General features: G+C 48.6%; 1 protein-coding gene across 4 annotated transcripts in view; it reads right to left on the bottom strand.

Moving 5' to 3' along the window:
* Positions 1-15,787, bottom strand: part of RNF216 (ring finger protein 216) — an 81,350-nt gene that overhangs the window by 11,737 nt on the left and 53,826 nt on the right. For 3 of the 4 annotated variants that reach the window (XM_080383862.1, XM_080383863.1, XM_080383864.1), the window contains exons 14-15: positions 3,793-3,890; positions 1,092-1,314 (exon numbers count right to left, since the gene is read on the bottom strand). In XM_080383862.1, coding sequence (XP_080239988.1) covers positions 1,092-1,314; positions 3,793-3,890 — 321 coding nt within the window. Of the gene's footprint in view, positions 1-1,087; positions 1,315-3,792; positions 3,891-15,787 lie in introns of all 4 variants that reach the window. The other variant, XM_080383865.1, reaches the window with a different exon arrangement.

The raw sequence follows: 15,787 nt of genomic DNA, 5'->3' as shown, positions 1-15,787 counted from the left end.
CAGGTGTCAGAAACACGACGGGGGTGCCTAGAAGGAGATGTCTGTGTTTGATTTAACGCCTCACACTGACAGGATAATGCAGGGAATAAAAGCAGGCGAGCAGAGGACTAGGAAGTTTACACTGGTTGCGAGACTGCCGGGATGTCCCCAAGGGCATGCAGGTGGAAGGGAGAGATGGAGAGTGGCTTTTCCTGGGCTCTGTACAAGCGCAGGATGGTGCACATCCCCTGCAGAAAGAGGGGCTGCTAGCAGTCTGGCAAGCTGCAGCAGCCCAAAACAAAGGAGTGTTGGGAAATACAAAGCTCAGACAAGCCTGCGAAGGCAGATCCGGCAGATCCACATCCACGCTGCTCCACTGCTTTGCTGAGATCAGCAAATTCAACTCCTGCTCCTACTTACAGTCCTTCCGAATTTCTGGTATCGAAGACTTCTATTTACAGAGACGTTGCAGGACGTTTTCCCATGCTTGTCACAGCTACAAGCTGTATTAAGTTACTACAGCTTCCCTTACAGCTCAGTACATGCTTCAGCTCTCCCTTTGCAGCTGTTGACAACAGCCGTGAGAACAGCCCGGCCCGCTGGCTTGCAGGCAGTCTTCTCCACCGGCCCAGCTCTACCAAGGGACCGCAGAGCCAGCAGCCGGATGATCCAGGCACCAAAAAGACACAAATTCCCTTGCCTCCAGCTCGGAAAGCCATACCAAACAGCATCTCAGCTGCAAAACTAGGAACGAGTCCCAGTAATCCCAGCGCTGGCTCCCGCGCCTGGTGCCAGCACACGCTCCCCACCAGCTCCTTCCACAAGCCCCGCTCCCCCGAACACCACTCGGAGCACTTCCAGCCACAGCCCTTGGTCTAACAGGAGCTGTTTTTCTCTAAAGCAACACCAGTTTCTTCCAAGTTGCGGTCAGATGTGACACTGCTGATGTAGGCTTCCAGTGTATTTTTTAACTGCCTGGGGAAAGGGAAAAAGTCGCGCTGTCTAAACCCAGCCGTTTTCCTCTGGTGGAAGGCGTGTATTTCAGCGCGCTGGCACGGAACAGTAATTGAAATCAGGGTGCGAATCATTCACAAAAGTCCTTCGTTACTTACTGTGGGATCTGTCCAAAGCGAGCACTTTGCACAGTCCTGGCAGGGAGCCCCGGGCGAGCGGGGGTGCTGGCAGAAGTGGTCGTACCCGTTAATGGCAGCCCGGCAGAGGTAGCACATCTGAGCACCACATCGGCAGGACATGCGGTTGCAACCCTCCGATTTAATGAGGCCAGTCCCACACTTGTGGCATTTTCTAATTCGGGCAGCTGTCATTTTCTCTTCTCTGCAAAGCAAGAGGGAAAAGAATTAGAGAAGGGGTGTTTGCAGCCACCAGCCTGCAGTAAAATTACTATTACACCATCCCAGCGATGTTTTAACCCCCCCTCCCCAGTGCTCCTCTCCCCCTCCTCTTTCCTCCTACACCATCCCCACAGCCCCACCGCTGTTCCAAGGAGGTCTGGGCTCAGCTCCACTTGGAACCAGCCCATAACAACTCAAGAACAAATTAAGTGAAAGAAAGTCAATCACTGGCTGCATGCTGCAGACCCGATCCTGGTTTCCATGTGAGCCAAGACACTGCAGCACCAGGCTCTGGCTTGGGAGGAATTTAAACTGTAAAGTTGAAGGGCCAAAGGGCATGTGGATGCTTGACTTGGCTGAGGAGAAATACAGCTCCGGAGATAAAAGTTCAGGAAAAGCAAACCCTCCCGCTGTCATCTGCTAGCTCGTTTTATATTTGCCTGTTGCTCCAGCTACAAAGTTGCCACGACTAAATTTTTTTTTTTTTTCCTCCAACCCTGGCTGCTACGCTCCAGCTTTATTTGGTTTTTGTTAAATTTAAATCAGTAACTGAAAAATAATCACACCTTTCCCCACAGAGACTGGGCTTTCCCTCTTCTCTTAAGATTCCCTACATACATTTTCCAGAGATTCTTGCTTTAGATTCAAGAGATGGGTTTCACCCTAATGGAGCACAAATGGGAATCCAGGACAAAGCACGGTCCTTGTCCCCAGGAGACATCCTGGCAGCAACACACGCTCCAGTGCAAGGGCTCAGCTCGCAGCAATACTCTTTTGGCACAGAAACGAAGGAAAGCCTCGGTCATTTAATTAAAAGACTTAAGAATATAAGTTGTCATCCTAAGGGCCAATTTTCTGACCACTGGAGATCACGTTACAATTTAATTCACAACCTAGAAGTGAAATCTGATGACAGAAGAGTAAAGAGACTGTGTTTTCATTGAGGGAAGCGCAGTTCTCTGGCTGCGCTGACCTGGCAGTGGGGAATGGTCTCCCTTAGCCAGGCATCTCCACCCAGCTACTCCAGCGGACCTGCAAAATCAACATATGTTTGGGAGATGACAGGGAGGTATTTTTGAGGAGGAGCACAGCAGCAAAACGGGCTACGGTACAGCCCCACCAACTGCTCTGTCAGCACAACTGGAGGAGCGGGGGACGGCGAGGTGGAAACTTCAGCTGCCTTGCAGTTATACCTGGCCTGACCTGCATCCAGGCGTTTGGAGATACACTAAGAATAGAAAAAAAAAAACAAAAAACCAACCCAACTTGAGACTGACTTTCCTCTGAGCTGCAGCTGCTCTTCCCTCCGCCACTCAACAGGATGCTGCTCATGCAGATTTTTTTTTGGAAACTTGGAGCAAGGCAGGAAGTTTGGCCTGAACTCCAGCTGTGCTTCCCTTTCCTTACACGCCGCTTCAAAAGGAAGCTCGCATTGCATCAGGCAGCTAGACTCCTATCCGCAGCAACGCTCTGCTAACGGTTTTGAAACTGCTAAGTTTTTCCTTATTAGGGGACATGACAACTCGTTTCTTTCCCTGTAGGCGAGAGGGAGGAGAAGTGGCAGAAAAAAATGACATATCAAATCTGTAAAGATTTTTTTTCTGAATTAGGGACTGTGCAATGAGCAAGCAACAGCGATTCAGCCTCCCAGTGTGGAGCTTTCCAACCTCTGCTCATGCCAGACTGAGACTGAACCAGACAGGAAAGGACTGGGTGATGTAGGCAAGTCCCATTTGACTGCACTGGACATGCAGCTCCATGGATGAACCTTCCCTTCTTTCTTAAAGGCAGAGGATTTTGTCATTTACTGTAGCAACGAGGAAGATCAAGCCTCAAAAGGTTTTATGGGAAACACTCGGGATTTACACCTGCGTATTACAAAATATGACTCTGCCCTGTAACAATTCCTACAAACCTGTTTGAAACAGAGACATGTTTCTGTAAGAAAACACATCCCCTCCCACAAAGCCAGAAAGCAGTAGCTGAGCAAACCGCCCATTGTCTCCACTCCAGATTTTTCACAGGGCAATGATGACTTACTGTGACTCAACACTGCTTTGCCTCTGCGCAACACCTCCCTTCTCCCCCCAGCAGCAGCTCTAATGGGGGTTTGTCACCTCGGAGAAGGACCAGGTGCCAGCCTGCGAGACGCTGGGCTAGCCAGAGGAGCAGGCTGCTCTGGTGACAACTCTCCCACGCTCTTAAATTACCAGCTGAATCTGCCACCAAGGATCTTTCACAGAAAGAAATCCCATCCTGGGAGCCTTCTGACCCCTCAGCTTCGATGTCCCTAGGACCTCCCTGATGGAAGGTAGTGACACCCAGCAAGGCTTTAGGGCCTCGGCTAGTTGCAAGAACAGAGGGGTTTCTCACTCCCTCCACCCCGGAGTAGATTGCCTAGTGTCCTGCTACAGCAAGTTCATCCACCCCCCATTTTTGCCTGGTCAGGGAGTTCACTTACATGGATGTCCTGTATTTGATGTCATCCTTCTCAGCCAGCTGCTCGCAGGTGAGGTTCATGTGCTCCTTCCACAGCCCCTGGCACTTCCGACACGTCTCCTGAGGAGGAGAACAAGTATTAAAGAGAAGAGAAGACCCAGCACACCACTAACAGCATTAGGAACTGGAAAAATTCCCATCTCTTCCCCCACCACGCTGGAGGGTCTCAGTTGAGGATGGGGCTGGCAATACGGTACATAGAGGTCTGCAGGTCTGTCCTCCGCTGGAGACCAGAATAGGTGCATCAAATACTGGGAGCCAAAGGGTTTTTTTCCAAGGCACAAGAACCCAGGTACAGAAAGAGTCCACAAATCCTAGTTCACCTCCAACTCACGGAACAGCTACCAGGTTCACCGGTTACTTCCCAGAGGAGATGGCGGAGATGAAAATGTGGTGCTAAAGGACATTCAGTTCATCTGTTTCCTGACCAAAACCATTCACCTTTCTAGAAAGGGCTTCTAACTCAGCAGACGATGGAAACTTCGCAGCTGCATCAAAACCTGCTTCAACCACGCATACAAGCAAATCCCTATTACGCTTTGTAAAACCTGACAAAATAAAGTTAAAGCAGTTTATGTGAGTAAACATCTTAAAAAGACAGGATGTGGACAAATGTCCCTAAACCAGATGTGGGATATGAACAAATCTTTATTAATTTAACCAGAAGAGCTGAACTAAGAGCAAGTGACTGAACTTGCCTGTTCCTGTAAACTCTTTGGCAACAAGGCTCTAATCCGAGCCTGGTAAAGCTGCATGGAAGCAGAGAGCCGTGGAGGCACTATTGGCAAGGGAACTTGGACTAACGCTGGGGATAAGTTGATTTTTTCCGTTGGCTGGCCAAAGAAAACATAATTTTGTTTTGGGTCAAACAAAAGATTTTCCTTTAATTTGAGGAAGATTTAAAAACACCCAGATCAAACTTGGAAAAAGTACACATTTCACAGTCCAACTGTTTCATCTTCAGGATGGCTGGGGCTCAGGGTTTTAAATCCAACTTTCTCCCCCTGGCAGGAAAACCCATACGGCTGTGAAGCATCCTCTTCCCCTCCACACAAAAGAAGGTCCCAAAAGAGCTTTGCCCAGCCCTGGTCGCACTATTAGTGAAAAACAACAACTGCAGCAACAGATTTTGTCTGAATACGTTACCTTCATTTTATTTTAATGAAGAAATTGAACGTTTATACGAGATATGATAGAAGTAACTGCTTAAAACACACGTAGGCAGCAACACTCTTTTGATCATGAATCAGACAAACAGGATGAAGACCAAAGCTTCCAAGGAAGCCATCCCTAGGAGGGGGTTGCAAAACGTTGGCTTGTTTGTATTTGTGCTTGCTGGGAGATGCGTAACAGCTTGTGCTTTTATCTGGAGAATTAAAGACTCCTCGTGCTGGCTGGCTAAGCTGGACATGTTTGCAGACTGCAGGGTAAGGGCTGTAGGATGAGGAGAGCCAAGTGTGTGATTGCATCCCAAAAGCTCAACAAGAGGATTTTGTGATCACTCACCTTGCAAATGCACCCTTTGGCAGGCAGGCTCTAGTTTTCAGGGGCAGTAAATGCCTTGGTTCTATTGATCCTCATGAATCATTCATCATACTCTGTGTCTTCCTGCTAAAGCTGTTAAAACAGGCACCACTTTGTGTGCGTTTGTTGGCAGGTCACATCTGGCTGTTATCGGCATGGGAGGATCACACTCCGAGCCGCTCATGGACCTGGATGAGGACCCACCTTCCCCTTTTATTCTCGACACCCAGCCACATGCCATTCCAAGATCAAAAGCGCTGTCGGTCTCGGGTTTTTAAATACATCAAGGGTTAAAAGACAGTCTTTGGAGCCCTGCTACACCGAACCACTTTCACATGCCAGCAACAGAGATTTAGCAGCTTTTTGCCAGAAGGGTTGGCACATTTTCCAGCCAGGAGCCTACTATTCCCAATTACTTAACTCCAGGAGCCTCCTTTGCTGCCGAATTAGAAACGATGCCCTTCTGAAGCAGATGGTACCGCTTATACTTTTGTACCAAGTCATTCCTTTTGCTACTGCCACCGTCCTTGCTTTGTGCGCTGCAGCTATTTAAAAACAATGCCCTCCCTTGAGCTGAGGCTGCTGTTACTGGCCAAACAGTTGTCTCCTACACTAGGGAAAAGGGATTTCTGTGTGGGCAAGGAGATAGGGAAGAGGCACGGCAATGCTGATTCCCAAGCGCACTGGGATGGCATGAGATAGGAGGTATCCAGTTCTCTGCATTACTGTGACTGCTGCACAGCGAGTGCCATCACAGCTGTGCACATTTCTGGGATCCCTCCCAAGACGTGTTGGCCACGAGGAGCTGCAAACCCACAGGCAGCTCTGCCTGCCTGTTCCAATGCACCCCGCAAAGAGATGTCCCCGTGGCTTCCTAACTCCGAGTGTCACCTGGTGCTGCCTCTGACCGAGCAGTGTCATCCACAAAACAGAGACAGGGCAAAAATGGATGATACATGTGCCATTAGCAGAACTCGATGCGACTTCTCCCTTTGCTCTACCCAAGACAATGGCACATTGTTGGCAGTTACAGGAACCCGTGTTGGACCCCTTCACACAGAGGCAGGGAGAAATCCCCTGGTTCACACAAAGGCGACTGCTCCAGTGCCTGAGGTCACAGCTCTTGCTCGAGAGAAGAAAAGTGACTTTTAAAGATTTTTACTTTTAGTCGAATCCAAACTCGGCTGACTAGGGTTTCACACATCTCACGTAGCGACAATTCTGATCTTCACACTTTCCACAGGGGGTTCTTGTATTTTAGAAGCAGCTTTTTGTTTGATAAAGAAACATACTCTGCCGTTACCATATTAATTATCCTAAACAGACAGTAGGATAGCTGATTTCTTGCAACCAGCCTAGATTATGTCTATTGTAAGAGCACCACTTGGCACTAAGACTGGCTACCACAATGTAAGGCGGTGCCGAAACCCACACGAACAGAGAACGAATCCTTCCCAGCCCTGAAATCTTCTGCTCCAAGCGCAGCAGCCAAAAAGCAACTCACTCCACCAAAATAAATACCCTTCCCAACTTCTCAGCACCTTGTCCATTAGCAAACCCTAGCCTGCTCAGGTAAGGGGAACATGACGTGGGAAAGCACATTTTGTTTTAAACAGCTTTTCAGCTGAATTCATCAGTTCTGGATAGCGTGAATTCCATGCGTTTCTCCTGCCTTTCCCCAGCCCGCTCCTCCTCGCAGGCAGGTACCGCTAACGCAGCTTTCGGTGCGAGGGCGGTGTGTTTGCAGAAGCCTTGGCATTAGCAGACGGCTCCAAACCAGGCATGGATGCAGGAGATTAAGTATCTGCTGCCTGTTACATCTGCCCAAGCTTGGCAGGCAGCCTGGGAGAGTCCATTAATGCACCGGGCTGGGCCGGCGGAGAGGAGGATGTGATGGAGAGGGTATTTAATCGCACACTGTAATCTCCTCACTGTACATCTGTTAGAGGTAGTGGCTCCGTTTCCTCTCGCTGCCTGCCAGGAAGCAGCCGGGCTTAACACAAACATGTTTGGGTTCAGGAGGATCCTTTGTTCCCAGGGTCAGCAGTGCTGATACGCAGCTTTCTGTGCACAGGGCCAGCCTGGCTAAGGGTGGCCAGTTTACTTTTAGCATCACAATCCTTAGATGTCCTTATTAATTGTCCCAGCACCTAAAGAAGGCAGAAGGGAGAGTTTCACACGCACCTACCACCTTTGTCAGTACTTCTATTGGTACTTGCAATGGATGCCACAGTTTTCAAACACAGCTTAAACTTTTTTTCCACTCCACTGTCCACAGAAAATAAATCTCCAAGGTCCAGCTTATCTATCAGGGGGGAAAAAAAACAAAAACCCAACGCAAGCAATCAACTTTTCCCTGCCAGTCTCCATGTCCTTTTGGCTCCAGCCAGGCTGTTATACACACTGCTGCCAGTGCAGATGCACCAGCTTTCCTGGTTTCAACCCAAACGAATGCCACATGGACAAAAACATCAGATGATACACAGAGATCACAGACCCACTGCCCACAGCATTCCTGCGTGCCCGCTCCTTCTGTAGGAGTTTACACGAAGCCATTTACTGATGGAGCAAAATGCAAAGGGAGGTGGGGAGGCTCAACTTCAACAACAACAGGCAATGGACCCGGCTGTCGTCACCGCCCTCCAGCTCTCAGTGGTGGCTCTGAGCTGAGTCCAGCGCTCGCCTTAGCTCTCCATATGCTGGTTAATTAAATCCTGTTGCCGCTGTGCCGTGTAGCTCCCCGTGTCCCCCCAGGAAGGGCCAGCTGCACACTCCAGCAGTCTCCGCTGATGGCACACATGGGGACGTCGGCTGCTGCGCTCCCCACTAGGAGCGAGAAGGAGGTAAAGCAGGCTGCATATCCCTTCGATGCTCGCTGGGACAGAGCCCCAGTGATTGATTCCCTGCTTCTTCCTGCTTTTAGACACACAATAGCGCAGGCTAACCTCAAACAGGCCAAGTTTTACCCAAAAGCAGATGTGAATGCAAGAGTCTTAGAATAGCACCTCAGGGCCAGTCCGTACTGCGCTGGTTTAATTAAAGGGCTGCAATTCCCAACCAGACGAGTTAATGGGAAAACAAAGAACCACACAGTCCTCCTCCCCACAAAGTCTCCACTGTCCATACAGCTGCACTGACCTTAACTAAAAATGGATGCAGAAGTAGCTAAATGAATACAACCTTTAAGTATGGATAAGCTCTCATAAGCAAACTCCTTCAGGGCTGTTTCTGGGATTTTCTAAATGTTAAGCTGGGATAAAGAGGCTATAATCCAGCCCGAGACAATCCATTTTGGTGATAGACCCCTCTTTAGAGATGTACAAACACTCAGCATGGGGAAGTGAGCTCACAGCTCTGCAGGTACCCGACCGCCCGGTACTTTCTGCTCCTGGAGCCGCCAGCATCGCCACATGCCACGGGTGACATAGGAGGCAGGTACCAACCTCAAAGGCACAAAATCCAGGCGGCATGGAGAAACAAAACGCCATGCTGCGGAGGGGCACTGGGGAGGGAGGAGGTGGGCGCTGGGTGGGCTCGCTGCTCCCCCGGCACGGCTGTTCCCCGGGCAGCGCTGCCGCTCAGCGGCCACCAGCCACACCACAGGCCCTGGCACAGAACGGAGGAGACGGCAGCTAAGAGAAACCAGTGATGCAGAGTTAAAAGCTGGATAAAGAAAACATGCATTTATATCCAACACCCACCGGGAGGGTTGGTTCAAGCTTTTACGGCCATATATTAAACCCCATGACCAAAACCGATGACCCCAGCCAATGCCTCCTGTTTCGCATGTCCCTGTTAAATTCAGCATATTGCACTCCCTCCCCATCTTTAAGACACTGGAGATACAAAATGCCCTTCTGCATCCACAAACACGCTGGCAGGCTGGTTCCCATGGTAGTTTGGGTCATCTGCATTAGAATCTAAGAACCAGAAACATGTGGTAACTCCCACCCCACGCTTGCCTAAGTCAGGACGACTATCTCATATCTGTAATTCACAAGCTCCTGAAACACATATACCAAAGCAAGGTTTTCCCCTCCCCAGAGCTTGACTTTAAAAGGCCAGATCAACTGCTCGTTTGGATGCAGCGGTTAGAGACCTAGAGAGCAAAAATACCTGCAGCTTCACGCAAGAAGTGCTGCTCAGCATCAACGGCACCCTACAGCTGCTCAGAGGGGGAAACGGTGCTAGCAGGAGAAATCGCTCGCTGATCTCATGCTCACGTACCATAGTGCAACCAGAGTAAGAGAAACAGCTCCTTCACTGAGTAGGGTCATGATTTAATTTGAACTCGTACAAAATGTTAAAAGTTTTTTGTTTTTCCATTATTTGGGATGTTTTGAAAGAAGGAGTTCTGTTTCAAAGCTATTTCCTTCTCAAGCTCCAGAGGTGTCAGGAATGCATTCAGAAGGTCAGTCGCATAGATGAGCACTGGAGTATTTGCATCACACGTTCATCGCACCGGGATCCCTTCCCCTGAACTGAGAAACAAGTGTTTCTCATAAGGATAAGCTTTCCCCACTGAAGTAACGTTTTTCAGAAGCTAGTCCCCTGCCCTGAGCAGACCGATACCGCACACAGTGCCTCTCCAGCTCAGCACACCGGGAAGTTTGGATATGGCCAGGGCGGACTGGCTTTGTGACCTGCCCAGAGGTGATCACCCATCAACCTGAGCCAGCCTGCAGCGCAGGCAGAGCAAACCTCTGCTTGGTCACTTTTTAAAGCCAGGTTAAACAGAGCCTGTGACCTCATGCTGAGGATGTTGTCTAAATCAGTATACCTGAGGTCATAGGGCCCAAAGTTAAAACGAATTCAGTGCATGTTACTGGAAACACATCTGTAGTTGTTAACCACAGTTTTTAGATGTGTTGGATTGCAGATAATAGCTATATGCCTTCCCAGCCAATGTAAATAATTAAATACTAGCAGACTAGTTCCAAGCACTCGGTAGCTGACCCTCTTGCCTCTCCCCGCAATGCAGATTGCCTCACCCCATTCAGCAGAGAGGTCCATGAGGTTATCCATTTAATCCTACACAAAATCTGACCCTAAAAGGGATGCTGCTTCCAAGAGCTGCAGCTCTACGTGATGAAATCTAGCAGGGCTAAGTAACACGGGCAGCAACTATGGAGCTGGTGGAAACAATAGACACCTTTAGGAGGGGAAGAGATTTAGATTTCAAGACAAGCAACCTGATTTTTAAAGGATAACTCTGGAAGATCACTCAAGGGGTGGCACCCAAGGACATCAAGAAGGTTAAGGTGTAACAAAGGCAAGGTATCTTATTTGCAGAGGTACCTGCTAACGATGCATTGTAAGACTGAGACAAGGAACAATTACTGAAGTTCATTTTGAAACTCCCCTCTTATATCACCACATGATAAACAAATCTTCCCATCTTACCTCCCCACCCCATGCTGTCACCACCACCCACCCCCAAGACACAAATCCCTTCCCAGGGCTTTGGGTGGCAGGAACTGGAGAAAGCCTCCTCCAGATCTGTCCTATTTTTCTTGTGGTTCTCTCTCCCCCTACCGTCTCCCAGATTTTATTGTATTACAAAAGGATTGCACGAGGAACTCTGTTACAGATGTCCTCCTCTCCATCAGCAGCTGCGTGCAGACCCAGTTTATTAACACACCTACAGCCACTTTTAATGAGCCTCTGCAATATAGCAATTTTGATGGTAATTTACCAGCATTAAATGCACTTCATTTCCAATTTACTGTACTCTCGACCTACAGCAGAAGTTAACACTCCAGGTCATTGTAACACCAGCAAGGGTTGAGAAAAGGTGAACTGTCTGAGCGGAGCACCTATGCCGATAAATAGCTTTAGTTTAGTTACAAATACAGCTTCAGAAACTGGGCAAGCACAGCTTCTTTGCTAGGGAAATTAAACCCGAACGAGGGGAAAAACCCAAAGTAAAGTGCTCCTAGCTTTAAACTGGCCACAGTACAACAAAAATAAATCAAAATGTTGGGGAACTAGCTAGGATAAAGAAAAATTACAGCAAAGTGATACCTGGCCTCTTTGAAACTTCAGAAGTTCAGATGATTTATTGTTTTAATGCCTATGTGGTACAGTTACCTCGTACCTGCTGCTCGCCACAAGAGCTCCGTGCAGACGCTAAGAGAGCTTTGCAGCCCCTGAACCGAACCACAGCTACAAGCCTTTCAACTATAGTATTTATAGCTATAGTATTTATGGCAGATAAACTGAAAATGGCCCTCTGAACTGCTAACCTCCATCTTCCAAATTCACCAACGTGACAGTGAGTCATCTGCAGCTCATTTGCTATGCTAAAATAAGCTAGCGGTAAAACCAAAGCCCATGGTCCGTACCAGCAGACTGCTGAAACTTCCCGTCAAGAAAGAGCGCTGTGTGGAATTGAAAAAGACAAAACCACTGAGAAGTGCAGTGTGATGGAAGTTTACACCTGAAGCTCTAGTGCAGATATCCACTGAATTTCCTCCCGCGCCACAAAAGCTATTCAGATGCCTGTTCAAAATAATAATAACGATGATAATAAAGATATAAGCAAATGAGTACCCACCAAAATAAAGCAAAGTACTGAAAGCTGACCAGGGCAACAGACGTGCCAGTAACTCCCCAGTTCCTCTTTCAGAGCTCCCAGATGACGCTTCCATTCCCTCCTGCACCTAAAGCACCCACCAGCCCAGCCTAACACCAGCTGTGCCAGGGTTTCTGTTTGGTGCAGAGGCAGCAAAGCTCAGAACTGCAGTTTGGGGTGGTTTTTCAAGCCCTGCTAAGGCTGTTTGGCCCTGCAGCTTTAGTAGATGTAACATGCCTCCCCAGGGCTACAGGGAGCAGGCAGACATGGGAAGGAGACGCAGTGAGACAAGTGATGTCCAAAACCATTGGGGCACAGGCTGCAACGATCAAAAGTATTTCTTACTCAAAGCACACCTTGCAAATGGGGGAGAATCACTAGCTTCAGCCCTTGCCAGGGGCACGCTGGCACATCCCGCAGGTTACTGCGCCAGCACCATGTGCATCAACAGGGGTATTTTGCAGGCAGGATCGTATCGGCCTCAAGGCTTGGAAATAACAGAGGAATGCCCAGTGCACACCCTGCAAAGCCACCAGCCCCGGCAAGGAGCATGGCAGAGGGGATACAGCCACCTGAGGCCACCACCCAAAGTGCCTGCTTACCCTCAGACCAGTCTAATCTTGACCAAAGCCAATCACCCACCTTAACTCCTGAGGCAGGACGGGCAGGTTAATAGCAGTGGTGCTGCAATATCCTGCCAAACGAGGGTAGCTCAGGACACATTTGTCTTCTAATTAGAAGAGTTGTTTAATCTGTAATTTAATTTTCATTTCAATCGTATATTCCCTTTCCATTGATTTTTTTTTAAAGTCATAGAAAAATGTGGGGCTTGGAAATGTTTTGGAGTAAGGAGAAAACCACCTCAGACCTGCAGACTTGGAAGCTAAACTGAGTTAGTAATTCCAAGGGCAGCCTCTCCACCTGCACCAGCTCTGAACCAAAAGCTGGTAATCCAGCAAGACAGGCTCGCTTCCTCACAATCGTGTGAGGCTGGGCAAGAAGCAGGGAAAAAAAGAGACAGAAAATGTCTCGAACATGTGTTCGAGGTCCCAGCATCGCACAGAAGACAGCCCATCGCTGCCAGATGGGAAGTGCACGCTGCAACCCTCTGCGTTGTGCAATCCCAAGGCAAGCAGTTCCCTTTGTTACAAACACTGATCTCAAATACCGGTTCCCCTCTTTTCCCCCTGCTTCACTAGAGCACCTAAGTAAGCACACCGTTCAACGATTTGCATGGCGTGACTTGTCTACAAACCAGAGATGTTACAAGCCCGTTTTCTATAAAAGCCAAAAAAATGTCCAAGCCACCTCATCCCCAGGGATCCGTCTGAGCCCCAGCAGTCATTCCCAAGTAGCAACAGTCATTTCTGCCACCACCCAAGCACAATGACAAAACAAACCGGAATATTTCACAGTGGATCGCTGACGTCAACTCAGTTTTGAGGGGAGAATCCTGGCTGGTTCAGGAGAAGGAAAGCCATCCTACCACCTCAGGCCACCGAGGAAAGTGGCTGCTGTTGCAAGATGGGGGGGGTCCACCAGTCACCTGTACCGCACGCAGACCATCTCCCTCTTCCTACACCCATATGGCAAGAAAAAAAAATATAAAAGAACTGCAAGGATGGAGCGCTTTGGTATGGCCAAACGTAGGTAATGATCAAGAGTGGTGCTTTGGGGGTTACCTTATCAAAAGGGTGGATTATTAAGTTATGCTGTATGTGCAGTTCCTCCGAAAGGATTAAGCACGATACCCTCAGAGGGGTATGAACCACGGACAAAAATGCAGAGTGTGGGATACCGAAAGATTAAATCAACAATTTTGGCAGCACAAGGAAGGTATTTAGAAACAGGCCTGCTTTCGGCCATTTCCCCAGCCCCCGAGCAGCTCATAAATCCTATTCTCATTTTCTTGGTACTTCTATTGTAAAGACAAGGAGAGGAAGGAAAAAACAAAAGTGCGATCACAAACACATCATTGTTAAAACAGAGTTGAAGAATATGCGGATGCTACTGAAATCTACTTCCAAAACGCTTCCCCAACAAGTGGGGAAGCGTTTAGCTCCTACTCACCAGTTAGCAACCCTGGGGAAGAGGCTTTCCATGTCAGCAAACCCCGCTGCCCTTCCTACAGTCAACCACCAAGGAATGGAGATCTTCAAAACACCTTTCTCCAAAAGGGAAGCCCCAGCCGCACACCCACAATGGAAGCAGTGATCTGGTGAGGGGTGGCTGGAATTAAACACGAGATCTGTAACATATTGAGATGGATGCATAAGGCCATGTCCACTGCTCTCACTTCGAAGGTCCGATTTGTTTGTTCAAAGGTGCAGGTAGGGAAATAACAACCAGTCAGACCAGGGTAAGAACGGTCTTTCGGCTGCCTGCCCGAGGGAAGAGCCGGGGAGCCTGTAAATGAACCATTTTGTTTAGGTCAGCAGCTCCTGGAAGCAAAGGAGGCTCGTGGACAGTCCCGGGAACACCACAACATCCCTAACCAGTAACTCCCCACTCCCCCCCCCACTCCCCCCAGTTTCAGAGCTCAAGTGCTGAATATGAACCGAAACTAAAGCATCAGCCAACAGATTTTGCAGGGCAGAAACACAAGCTGTACCACTCAAAAACTGAGCCGTTCAACCGATTGCCAAATGACCCATTTGCATTAATGTCGTGAAACAGGATATGAAGCACTTTGCAGCAAGAAAAAGGAGATTCTATTTATTAGAAAAATACTTTTAAGGTTCAAATTCATTGAACCATTTGCAGCCATGGATGATTTGTAAAAGATGTTATTGGCTGACAAAGCTGGCTTTTGGCTTACTAACACCATCAAAAACTACCACCCAGAGGGACGTTACCTGCTCTCGGCTAACAAGAGAGCCAGTGCCAAGCATCAGGCACAAAGACCATATCAGCTGCTGCAGAAAACGGCTCTTTAGGGTTCAGAAAGAAAACTATACTGAGACATCCCCAAGAGGCCAACAGATCTTGCTTGGTGTAAAAGACTGAAGGTGATAACCAAAAGGAGTGGGTATTGTCCTTCGCTTATCTAGGTTCAGAGTCACCTGGACTCAGACTATCTGAAAACCATCTTGGGTTTGGAGCAGATAAACTTCTCCCTGTGAAATGAAGGAGAGCCACAATTCCTAGTTGCTGTCTTAAGCAACAGGACTGAGAACCTAAGGCACCCCTCAAGCAAACAAAACCAGCACCTCCAGGTAGATGTTGTAACTTGGTTTATTTTAGCCTAGAATTTACCATGTCGCAAATCACCTCCCCACCCATTCAGAGTGCGTAAGACCAGCCCCTTCCCCCCGCCTGACTTCTCGCTTCCACTTCTGACCCAGGATTTTATTGCAAAGGGAAACCAGCATTATTGGCCATAAAAGGCAAAGACCCATCTGTCACATTTCTGCAGAGTGGAGTCAACAAGGAGGAACTTCAGCGACTTCCTTAAAACTCCGGAAACACCAAAGGCCACTGCCATCTCCCCTGTCAGGATTAAAGGGTTTTTCTCCCACTTCCGAGAGGGATGCACATGGGCAACGACAGCAGACAGTGGAGAAGAACAGATGTCTCATTTTAAAAGCAGACAAAAGGAGAGGGGAAACAAAAAAAAAAAAAAAAAAAAAAAAAGGCAGAAGCAAACCGGCAAGAGTCGGGCAGTGTTCCGGGAGCTCTGCCCTGGGCTCCCACGTGTGGTCCGGGAAGCCGCTGTGCAGGCACCGCAGATGCACGATGCGCTGTTATACCAGGTGACCCAATGTGCTCCTTTCCACGCAACCCGACTTACATATCTGCAGGAAAACGATGCTTAGCAAGCTGAGAATTTAATTTAAATCAGGAATGCGTTTGGCCTTTT

The sequence above is a fragment of the Falco punctatus genome (assembly GCF_963210335.1).
Source record: "Falco punctatus genome assembly, chromosome: 4".
In the NCBI taxonomy this organism is placed as follows: Eukaryota; Metazoa; Chordata; class Aves; order Falconiformes; family Falconidae; genus Falco; species Falco punctatus.
The sequence above is the reverse complement of the archived record's forward strand: the minus strand, read 5'-3'. Positions and strand labels throughout refer to the sequence as shown.